Raw genomic sequence first — 13182 nt, 5'->3', positions numbered from 1 at the left:
GTTTCTTTATGATCTCGATGAACTGGAATGAGTTTCTTACGTGTGAGTTGATGGATTCTGCATAGGGTTGTAGTTGTTTGGCAAGAAATTTGGCCAGGTTTTGTAGAGGTGAGCCTATGGAGCTGACTATTGGTCTGAGTGGGGTTCCTTCTGCCCTACCACATACATTGGACAAACTAACAGAAGAATAAGTGCACGCATTGAAGAACATAAGAACTCAATCAAAAAAGAAGAAACGACCTCTTCCCTGGTCCAACACCTCAAAGCCACAGGACATGAAATTGATTTTAAAAATACCAGAACTATCGCCAAAACCGAACACTTCAACAGCAGAATAATCAGAGAAGCCATAGAGATAGAAAAACGCCCACACAGCATGAACAAACGAGATGATACCTCCCGCCTTCCAGCCATTTGGAAACCCGCCCTCATGAACAGACGAGTACCTAACATAAAGAAGGACACCAGACCCACACCCATGAGAGCCACACAAGATGCCACCACCACACTTCCATGTAGAAAACAGACTCACACCCACTCAGAAGATGAGACACGACCATGGACCAGAAGCTGCACTGCAGCTGCATCACTACCCACTTCAAACCCCTCCGAGCCATACATGAAGCAAACCGACACCCACTATGAAGATGCAGCATGACCACGAACTCGAAGCCAAACAGCAAGATTACAACTCACCAGCTCAAATCCCCCAGCAACTAAGACTAACCTGAGCACAACCAAGCCCCCACCTGAACAGAACACGCCTCCAACCAATCAGAACACGGCTAACCCCCCAACCAATCAGAACACAGCCAAACCCCCTACCAATGAGAACACACCCCCACCCAATCAGAACACAGCCAAGCCTCCACCCAATCAAGTCCCACCCCCACTGGCAGTTAAAAGGAGGAAGCAGCTGCAATCTCACATTACTCTGAGAAGCACAGAGCCGAAGACAGAAGCCTGAAGATGATGAATGAGACTTCATCGAAACGTTGCCTAGATACTTCAAATCTTACGCGGGAGAAAACCCGAACAACCAAAGATCCACATACAAATACCCATGAGAACCTCAGAAAACATATATATATATATATATATATATATATATATATATATATATATATATATATATATATATATATATATATATATATACTTAAAGCCAAATAATATTGTGCTGAACAAGGTTTGTTTGAAAATAGGTACATTTTTCAATCACCAAACTAGTTTAGAAGAATGCTATGAGTTATACTATTGAAAGTTCCTGAGAGATCAAGGAGAATGAAGATCCACCATCATCCCACTTCTTTTTGAAGTTATTTAATATTTTAGTGCAATCAGTGCTGTTTTGATCCCAATGTTCAGGTCTGGAATCTAACTGAAAGTTGTTCAGAAAGTTGTTTGTAATTGCTATGCAATGTCATTACATTTCTTAATAAACTTCCCTAAAATGGACACATTGAAGACTGAATGGAAGTTGTCTAGCATGGTCAGGTTGAGCAATGTTTTTTTAAATAACTTCATTGTTTTCAAACATATTTAAGAAGATAGTATTAATAAAAAGATAAACAGACAAGGAAATAAGGTTGATGAAAGAGAAAAAATAAAAAGAAGGAAGATTGACATGCAAAAATAAAGAAAAAAGTAATAAAAATAGAAAAAGAATGCTCTCCCACTTTCTTTGGAAATGGTATAAGTAAAAAATACATCAAACTCTTACTCAAAGGTTTCAATTTCTCATAAAAAATTGAAACATATTTTTCAAGTAGAAATAAAAATAATCACTCTTTTTCTTAATCAAAGAAGTCAATTATGCCATTTTCATCAATTCTTTCAGTTTTGTCAATCAAGAATCTGTGTAGAAATACCTCTGGATTACCATAGTCAACTTTCACACCACATCACAGTAAAGTGAGCATATATTGACAAGAAAATACCCTCTCTGGAGCCAACCATGTCTCAGTGATACATCCCAGGTGATCTTTTTCATCTGTTAACAAATCAGAGGTGGAAATGGCCTTATTATAGGAATGAGAAACAGTAAACTAAAATTCCAGGCATTTGCAGGGTTTCCTGTGATGATCAGGAAATAAAGGTTATACAATGGATCAGTATAAGACACCATGGCCTCGTTCTCCCAAAATGGCCCGTCATATTTCTCTATACATTTCTACACATAGATATAATGTAGTACCATTGCCAGAAATGCATCATCCTCAATCCTGTACATGGTAGTCCCTGGAGTAGAATCACATGCATCAGGGACAATCCAGGGAACTGGGATGCTTCTGCTTATACATTTACCTGATTCCCGGTACCCAAACAGATTCTGACACATTCTAACAAATAATTATTCATCTCCTGCTAGCACTCCAAAAATCAGTCTTATATTGTCTACTAAATAGGAAAAAAATACTAAAACTGTTCATATTGTATTTCTAATGGCTAGAAAGAAAATCAGAAAATTCCACAGAAAGTAAAAGTCAGAGCCAAATAAGAAGTCAACAGAACAGCTACTGGTAGCTACAGTGAAGAAGAGTGAAACTAAAACATCGCTAACATTCAAGCATATCTCAATTATCAGATATGTACAGAATGCCAAGGTGCCCTGTGCCAAGATAAAAGCTAAAATAAATGTGCATTCAAATATAAATAAATATGTCATGCGAAATGCCCTGATTCAGATGAGAGAAAATATCAGCAGATGATCATTATGCACAATGAAGAAATTAAGCTGTTGGGTATATACTTGGATTCTGAGATCCTTGGCTATGTCAACACAATGTTCCTGCTGTGATTCAACTTGGGGACAGAACTACATAATTCTTCTTGGAAAGACATAAAAAAGATTCAAATCACAGACATATGCTATGATTATTGGATGTTTCTAAAAGCAGCAAGGGGTAGGTGATTCTACTATTCTTGTGTAGTTATAATTTGGAAATAATATCTGATTGCATAAAAAGCAAAGAAGACAAGGACATTAAGAAAAAAATGACTTCTTAATAGAGGATGAAATCCAATATTATTTACACTTTAAAGCTAGTTGCATCACAGTATGAATCCTTTTTTGAAAATGTTTAAATTATTATTTACTTTGACACTTCTATTTTAATAAACAACTGCTAAACTCAATAAGACTCACATCTCTCTTATGCTAAAACAATTTCATAGGTTCCTAATCCATTTATGAATTTATGCTTTTGACCATTAAGGTCAAAATCATTCTTATTCATATTTTTAATTTAAGTTCCTCGGAAAATACAATTCTGTTGAAAGTCTAAAACAAACAAATGCATAAATATATTCAAGCATTCCATTTTAATATTTTCATAGGTCATTTAAGCATTCCAAAAACCTTTAGTCATAGGCCTTTTTTTGCTGTGGAGAAAATGGACCTTAATGAATAATAATCGGTTATATTACCAATTTTAAAACAATTGAAGTGGCTTCTGGGCTATTTCTGAACACTGGTATTAATTATAGTACTAGAATAATGATGACAGGGAATCTTATGAAGGGAAAAAAGAACAAATTTGGTTCTTCAGAAGTTGCTGACTTCTAACATATTTCCAATATCTCTTAATTTCCAACAACTAGATCTATAATTGTTGAAAATTGTAGCTTAGTAATCTCTAGGTAATTGTGATATTTTCCCCCTACCTGCCATAGAGATATATACTCCTAGAGAAAGCAGAGTACTGCATATGCAGAATATAATCTAATTTGCATGTATGTTGCTTAGCAACCAGATAGAAGTTTTCTTTTTTACATTTATGGTCTTGTTATGTATTACCAGTATGTTCTTTTATGAGTCTTCAGTTTTGTTAGATATTCATATTTCAACATTCAACTTTATTATTTATGTATCCATTTTTTTCAAATTCTCAACACTTGAAAAATTAGTTATGACTAATATTGTCATAAAGCTAATCTACAAGGATAGGTGTAAATTAAATCCAGGGTATGGATTTTTACACCAATCTTTTTTAATAAACTTTACATGAAAAAGATTATACTCTTGAAATTGTTCTTTAATTTGATTGAATTTTTTCTGATAAATACAGTTTAAAGCAATTTTCTCTACTAACTGTTTTGTGTCCTCTTCTACCATTTTTAAATACATCCTTGGAAATGACTTTTTAATATAATAATTTCACTACAAGAATAGCAGTATGGTGTTCTGGTTAAAAATTTGGACCAGGACTAGAAAGATCCAAGTTCAAGTCCATCAGTAGACATGAAAAAATACTGCTTGATTATAAAATATTCTCTTTTCCTCTCAAGACAGCCTACCTCACAAATATGTTGTTACAGAGAAAAAATGAAGGAGGAAAGGCTATAAAGGTTGCCTGAGCACCTAGAAAAAAAAGTTGGAGTCAGCCTAAGAGTTAAATAATTTTTAAGCATATGGTTATATTTTCTACTGATTTGGAAAGAGTAAATTAATTTAGTATACATTAAAACAAATCAATAAGCAAACATTTTCTATTTTGACATATATTGTATGACCACATTTTTGGAATTAAAAATACTGATAGAAGTCACATGTATAAATTAAAATGCTTTTTAATCTGATGTTATTATTTTTTATTTATGTTTTTAATTCATTTAAATTTTTTATCTAGTTCACAGTGCTGTAATTTGATTTATGTAAGGAGAGGAGTGGATATTTTAATTGCTATTTTATTTTGTTGTGAATTTTGTCAGCAAGTCTTAGAATTCTAAAGTAAAGTCAACATTTTAAAAATGACGTGCTTTTGTTGTTTCTGGGTTATGCACAATTAAAAATAATCAGTAGCTCATATGAGCCATGACTGTTAGTCCATAAATCAATGGGATTTTACTTTGAGATAGGTAATTAGTGGATATTCCAGAATTCTTGATTTTAATTTATGAAGTAACAGATGCTTTTCCAGTTGTTCTGAATCCAATCCTTATGAACCAAACATCATGTAGCAATTTATGAACAATGTTAGAAATGCTAGGTCTTTTTAAATTCATTACTAGAAAAATGAATAAACTGCAATCTAAGATTGCTAGAGCAATTTGCTACAGGCATAAAAATTATCAGGTGAATTATTAATTGACATCTAGCCATCAAAAGTTGTCTTAAAACAGATGCACTTCTTTTTCATCTTTCTGTCCTATGTGACCATGCTAACATTTTAAAGAATTTTCTGAGAAAATCAGGATCTATATCAGTTACAGATTGAAATCTTCTAGAAGGAAAAGCTTTCCCAGAATCAAAGAATCATTATTATATTCTATATAAATAAAATATATAAATGTATAAGTGTATCTCCTATAGCTGTGATGGCGAACCTATGGCACACATGCCACAGGTGGCACACAGAGCCATTTGTGCCAGCACATGAGCCCCAGGCAAACTTACCTCACTGCACATTCTAATTTTCAGCCTCCCAGAAGCTCAAGGGAAGCTTCTGCAGCCTCACTTCCTGTATTTCTCAAGCTTCTGGAAGGCTGAAAAGGCCTCAAATGGGCTGAAAATCAGCTGGGAGGCACAGTGCAAGTAAGGGAGGATCGCACACGCATGCACAGGGACCATGGGGTGCTGCGTGCCTTACCTTCTGAGTGTTGGCATATGAGCGTGTGAGTGCAAGCAATTTTTGGCACAGGAGCCCAAAAAGGTTAGCTATCACTACCCTATAGATTTAGAAAAATGGAAAATAAAGAAAATAGGGAAAGTAAAAATGCCAGCGTGGACTAGAAGTTAAATCTATACTAGTAGGCAGTGTAAAAATAATTATAAATAAGACCTTTCCAGAAATACATAAATATGCAATTACCATTTTTAATTCGCACGTATATCACTATATATCACAATAATGGTGATGCTTGGTGGTTGATAAAAATAGAATTTCCTCATTAAAAGTAATTCCAATTCACATGAGTTTCAAACAACCTCATCATGTTGCAAACTAACTTTGACTTACATCCTAATATAGCTACAGACTTTTACAATGTGAATTAGGTTCCATATATCTGAAATCACTGAGTTCTATTTTGTTTGGCAAGCAGGCATATTATTCTGATGAGCAACATTCCTTCTTGAATATTATTATCTAATTATGGCACTTCTGTGTTTAATCTTATGCCAGGTTGGATTTTATGGCTAGATAAATGAAACCAAAAGAGCTGTTTATGTCTTACAAAAGAAAAATATATTTTATGCATTCAATGACAAACTCATTATATCACACTTTTCATAATAACACAAAGGTCTGCTTGCCTTAAATCAGTAGCTTACCACATGGAGTCTGAGTACCAATGGTAATCTATGTACTGATGGCGGCATACGTGATTGCCCACCAAAGATCCTTTCTCACATTACAGATCTGGGAGGCTCAATGGTTTACTGAAGAGCCCTCAAGCATGAAGGATCAGAAGTGATGCCTTGAAAGATGTTGATGGTGAAGGAAGGTGAGAAAAAAAATGCAACTGAACACAAAGCTCAGGTATGTGCTGTTGGCCGATAATAATACTCAGTCATTTTCATCTCTTGATATGTTAGCAGAATATCTTTTGACAGCACTATTTGAGGAGACTCAATCTCAAAACATACCACAATTTGGCAGAACATTAATTGCAATCTGAGAATCAGCTAAATCTGAAAATAGAACTAAAGAATATCAGAATCTTGTCATTGATTTCTCAAGCACTACTAGAGATGCAATCAATATTTATAAACCTCCAAATGAGTTAAATGTGGAAAATGGGTACAAAATAATGTACCAGTTAGCAACTAATTTGAAATTCTATTCCATGGGCTGACAATATAGGACGATGTAATATTTATTGCCAGGCACCATTTCAGAACTGTTCTGAAAAAAAGTAGCAGCATGACAAGCAAAACTTCAGCACATTTTTTATCTCACATGGCATGACCTAGAAATCTCTCACCAATAAAGTTATGAAAGCCTGACTATGACCCATATTCAATATTTCTGTCCAATAGAATATTTGCATAGAGGGAAGCAATCTATTATAAATTAATTCTTTACTGTAACTAAAAATTTGAAAACTTAATGTGGAGAAACCAATCCTTAATTAAAAATTATTTGAGGATGCTATGCTAATTTAACAATTAAAACTATTTTCAGAATTTTAAATACCATTCATCAAAAGGTCTAATTTACTTTTTAATGATTTGAGAACCGTAACAAATACCTTATTTTCCTATAATGTCCCATTTTATTGATTTCTGAGAAAATAGATATAGAATTGATATTTTCCCAATTTCCTCCAAAACATGAAGAACAATAGTAATTATGATCAAATTTTAAAGGATGTGGGTATAATCAAATTTTAAAGGATGTGGGGGAATGATATTAAAGCTGCTAAAACGATTTGAAGAGAATTTTACATTATAATTTCAAATTCCAAGTGCTGTTCTTTTTGAATATTTGAGAAAGCTTGCTGCAATTGCAAAAAAGGTGCTAGATAATAAAAATATATTTAAATTTTATACAATAATATGATAATATGATGATTTAAAAATAAATCCAGGGGTTTTTTTGATCTTCAGAATATTGATTGGCCTATAAAAGATCAATGTTTCAAAAGGCTTCAATGGTTACAGAGACTAGAATAAAAATTGGAATAACTTTTCCTTTCTTTTTTCAGAAGTATTTTTCAGAAGTATTCCCAGTATTTTTCAGAATTTCTTATTATTTTACTGGAGAGGAAAAAGAAAAATGTATTCATTGTAAATGCCAAATCATTATTCATGTAAGGAGTCTGATGGTTGCAAACATTTTGCATATATTATAAACCGCCAGAAATCAATAATGCACAGAAAGGGTCAGAAAATTTTGAGCTCATCTTGCCCTTGAACCCCCTCTTTTGGTGGGGTATGGGCTATATTCTATGACAGCCAGACTTTAGAAAAATACAAGATAAAAGAAGCTAACAATATTCAACATTTATTGGTTGGTTTGTAATGTTGCATGCAGAAATGCATAATTAATTAGAGCAAAACAGAGACAGAATTAAGAAATTTAGTTTTGCCTGAGAGGCTGCTGGAACTAGAACAAGAATAGATTTTGGTTATTCTTAGACAAAAGATTTTGGATAAAATTGAATTCTAATATCAGCTTGAATACAATTGGGACATACTAAACTTTACTTCAAACTGGCTCATGTTGACTGGGAAAACCATGAATGTTAACATTACCGAGACTGAGGAAAAATGGACAAGTTCATTTTATTTTACTCCAGAAGCTAAGAAACACAATTATTCAAATCAGAACTTTAAATAGGGTTCACAAAATCATTTTTCAAGGGAAGATAACTAACATGCTAAAATTAATTTGAAAACTGCTATGGAGATCTTCTCTTGTTGCACTGGTAAATATTTGTTCAGATTCTTGGAACATAGATGTGCATTAATTATTTATTCATAGGAAATCAAAATAATTATGTTTTTATGAGGTTATTTTGGTTTTGTGCATCTGAATTTGGCAGTTCTAACAAATTTAAATAAATAAAATAAATATATAAATTACAAATACTGTAGCTCATGGCTGCTTCACATGAATAACTAATTTTCTAATGTTAGATTTCCCCCAACAGTTTTAATTACCTGAAAATAATTTAGGGTAGATAATATATGTGTTTGCATGTTTTATTACCAGTCATCAGCATAAATAAATAAATAAATAAATAAGGAGACAAAAAATATTATCTTTCTTATACCTTTAAATAAGTTGTGATGTAATATGATAGCTAATCCAAACCATAGTTTCTTTCTTTTGTTTTACTTTTTTAAAAAAAATACATTAAGAACTAACTCATCTAGGGTATATCATAATTATATTTAATGAAAAGCAACTATATTTTTCATGTGATCTCAGTGCCTTAATTATGAAAAAACATATGTTTCCATATTATAAATATTTGCAGGAAACTAGTGAAGTAAAATCATTTTATAAGTTTATTTTCTTCATAAAGAGATTGTAATTGTAATAGTTAATAAACAGCATTTATCAGACTCATGGCATTTCCGTGTTTGGCAATTAAATTGCATGTGTGGTAAGAGCTTATATAACTTTCTTGTGATAACTAAAGCAAAAGCAATGAATTCAACATTATCAGTAGCTTAAAGTGGACAAAATATGCTGGAGGCTATATTTATTTTTTAAAAAATACACATTAATTAGAAATCAATAACTATATTGAATAGTGCTTATTTGTAGAATTATTCTAAACTTTAGGCACAATGATTTGGCCAGATAAATAAAATTCTTTAAAAGTTTATACAGGAATGAGACTTCTATTTTTCTTGCTCATTTTATGGAAGATACTGATTAGTTGTCTTTATTCTTTAAAATCTTCTTTAAAAACAGTCTTATTTGTTAGTACATACTCTCACCACTGAAACATAAAATTATCTACATAAATATACATAGTAATACATACTAAAACAAAAGCAAACAAAATTGTTATTTTATATTTTAAAACTTGTTAACATTGTTAATGTTAATAATTAATGTAGCTGAATATTTTTCTGCCTATGAAAAGAAAAGGAAATCTGTGATTTGTTATTCATTGAAACAAAACTTGATATATTAGTGCATTTATTTGTAGTTAACATATTTTAAAAAATCTAAGCAAATATTTATTGAGAATTAAGCTATATGTTATACAAATACATTTCAGTTTTACAAATTATGTAAGAATCTGATTTACATGATTTTATTCATCAGAGAGTGTTGCAAAGGTGTTTAAATCTTGCTTAAATATATACACTTAAGTTCAGAACTAAGTTTGCCTTGTATTCCTACATTTTAAAGCATAATATACTTTGGTACTGAACTTATTATCTTTATTAATCCATTGCATAAATCATTAAAATATTATGTAGAAATAAAAAATATTTGGTTTATTAGAACCCCAGAGTTTGTAGTAACAAAAGAAAACAATCTAAAGAAGGCAAATTCTCACATAATTGAAATGTGTTTAAAGAAAATTATGACGAATCATGTCAAAAACTCTGAAAAACATTTCGAAGTAATCATTGATATCAATATTCTTATTGGGGTGTCTCTCCTCAATTGTCTTTATCTCATCTTATCCAAACTGGCAGAAGGAACTATGCAGCAGGAGAGTTCCAGGTAATGTTAGCTAGCAATTATTGCGTGGTGAGAAGGAGACCCTTTTCTGCCATGGCATTTGCTCTTTGGAACTTCATCCTTTTCATATGTAGATTGGTCCTGGGCCTTTTGGCCTTTCATAAGACCTTGAAAACATGATTTTGTGCCAAAGCCTAGGGTCCTGAATGTGGGATGGAACTTATATCCTGGCTTTATGGATGATTGTATGGATAATGTTTGGCTGCCGTATGTTTAATTTTTATTTTCTGTATTGTGTAGCTTAGTTTCTGTATTGTATCTATTATGCTTATTTTATTGTAAGTACCACAGTCACATAAAAGAGAGATGAGTGGCTATGAAATGATTGGTTGACTGAATGACTGACTCCATTCAGAATATTTTCTTTGTACTACTGATACTTTTTATATTTGCTCAATTCACTAAAATGAGTTTCTGGACCTAAGCTTATTATATTTTAACAACGGTTACAATTACTTGTAATTACATTCACATTAGGGACATCTACTTACTGATATTTCTTATGAATGCATTTCTAAATCATTTAGTAAAAGTGTAACATTTTTTATAAAAAGTCTGAAGGTAATTTTCCACTTTGAAAATAAAAGCAAAATAGCAAGTCTCAGGTCTGAAAATGTTTATTTTCTTACAATACTATTGTAATATTATTCCTGGTTATATATTTTACAATTACATTATTGAATTTTTTGTTTAGTCTAGTTTGATATCCAATTAGTGTCCCTTTGCAACAAATGAGCTTCCCTAATGACATGATACCAAATTCAAAAATTACTGTTATTCTAGTTGTATCCTGTATGTATGTCAAGGAATTTCATGAATTCATGAAACTGGGACTTAAAAATAATTTTATTTTAATTACTTAGTTTATTTAATTGCATTTTAAATGATGAATAATAAATTATGTTTATTCTCCCAGAAAGTTATAAAAATATGTCTATATTTAATTATCAGTGAACCAATCATCTGGATTCTGGTCTGTATTGCATGTATTGTTTCAGTGTAACAAACTGGACATTTTTAGTTTCATGCCAGACAGATAGATCATATTGGAACAAGAGCTGATAGAGAGTACCACACATATATTCCCATAATAAACTTGCAATAAGTATCCAAGTAGAAAAATATTGTGATAGTTTAATAAATATCAGATACATTGAAAAAAAATGAGATAGATATATATTCCACTTAGCTCTTCTGATCAAGAATCTAAGTATAAGAGTTTGAAAATCCAGGGTACCTTTCCAATGTGTTTCTGCTTGTGACTTGATCTCAATTTCTGCATCCTCAATTTTTTTCAGAAGTGCTTTTTTTTTGGCTGAGGTAATACTACTGTTAAGTCAAAGAGTGAATAACTAAATATATTTGGTATCTGTGAAATAGGAAGAGTATTTTTCCCCAAATAATGAAATATAGATGTTCCTGGTAGCTATTCCAGTTTGAAGTATTTATTGTTATTATCACAAACTAAAATAAGCAAAAATGTAAGATCTCTCATTACTTATATTGCCTACTTAGGTCTGGAATGAAAGTAAGTAACTTGTTATACAGATATAAGAAATATTTAATCCTTTCTTTCTTGTGTATTACTGTATTTTTCGCACTATAAGACACACTTTTACCCCCACAAAAAAGTGGGTGGAAATGTCTGTGCATCTTATAGAATGAATATTGCCAAAGCCCTGCCCACCCAATAGGTATTTCCTATTGCATGCTACACAACTTTTAGATTGAGTTTATATGTAGTGGAAGTATGAAAAAGAGCCAAGTAGCTTTCTGAAAATATGCTTTGGCAGTATTTATAGGTTTTAATAAAAGTGATGCTTTTTTCACTAAATGAATGAAAAGAAAGTCTGCACAATATTATGTTTTATAACCACAACTGAGATAACTCAGTTGGAGCTTGCATTTATTGTTATAAGAGTTCTTTGAAGCTGAGTGCTATGGTCATAGTCAGGATTCTTGGCTTTTTTTTTTTTACACAAAATAAGTTTTAACATTTTTAGCTTACACACAATTTTTCAAACATAAATACAAAATATCCAAAGCACTGAAATTTCTGTGGATTTTGAAGTTAGGATATGTTCAATATTTTCATCAAAATAGTTCACAACTTGGTTAAAATCTGTACATCAAACCTTTGAATGGTTCATTCTCTTTAAGAATTGATTTGAAGTACAAGGATAATACCCTGAAAACATTCAATCTACTCTTATGTAAAGGGTCAGCTGCAATCATCCAGCCACATAAACCTAGTTTATATCTGACATTTATATATATTTATATAAAGGCAACAAAATCTTTAAAATTGCAAACAAATATAAATTTCTATGGCACTTTCTCTCATGAGTTTAATTCCATTAAAAGTAGTACAGCTATCTTATGCGTAGTCTGTGGCTAAGAGGGTATCATAATAGTTGATAAATAATTTCAATTTCTTCAGCAAAAAATAAATTACAGTATTTATATTGGTTGACTTGCTGAACTGAGACCATGGTATTGATGGCGCCCAGGACTACAGACTAAAACTATTGAATTAAAATGAAAATAGACAGTCAACAGAAGTAGACCAAACTACTTCCATTAATTATTCTTAAATTGCCAAAAAATGAAGGTCAAATGTAAAGTTTTGGTCACAGATTTATTAGAATCCACATGCCTTTTTGTCGCTCTAGATAGCTGTTGTTGTTTTATGCTTTGCTATCATCTTCTTTTGACTGGATGATATCATTGGATACTTTGATCTCTATAGTATCTGAACTTAAAACTTCTTTTCCATTTTCTTCCTTTAATGGTAATTTCCTAAGGTAAATAAAAAACAAAACAAAAGGTATTACAGTTGGAAAACAGTTTTGATACAGAATTCATATTTCATTTGGCAACATATTTTGTATTAATTACATTGCTCCACTTCTCAGATACTGTATATTCCCAATCCAAATTTATATCTATTGTTTTATAACTTCCATCTATCTAGAGTTGTTTTTAATATAAAATTGGAGCATCAAGAACTATCTCAAAGTTATAT

The 13182-nt window shown here is 31.6% G+C and overlaps 1 protein-coding gene across 1 annotated transcript in view; it reads right to left on the bottom strand.

The window, feature by feature from the left end:
- Positions 1 to 12776: 12776 nt before the first annotated feature.
- The window catches only part of NCAM2 (neural cell adhesion molecule 2), a 140529-nt gene continuing 140123 nt past the window's right edge, over positions 12777 to 13182 (bottom strand). Inside the window, exon 18 of the mRNA XM_087937530.1 lies at positions 12777 to 12956. Coding sequence (XP_087793656.1) covers positions 12845 to 12956 — 112 coding nt within the window. The 3' untranslated portion in view covers positions 12777 to 12844. The remainder of the gene's footprint in view (positions 12957 to 13182) is intronic.

This window comes from Pseudonaja textilis, chromosome 7 (assembly GCF_049901715.1).
Source record: "Pseudonaja textilis isolate UNSWEBS1 chromosome 7, rPseTex1.2, whole genome shotgun sequence".
Lineage (NCBI taxonomy): Eukaryota > Metazoa > Chordata > Lepidosauria > Squamata > Elapidae > Pseudonaja > Pseudonaja textilis.
The sequence above is the reverse complement of the archived record's forward strand: the minus strand, read 5'-3'. Positions and strand labels throughout refer to the sequence as shown.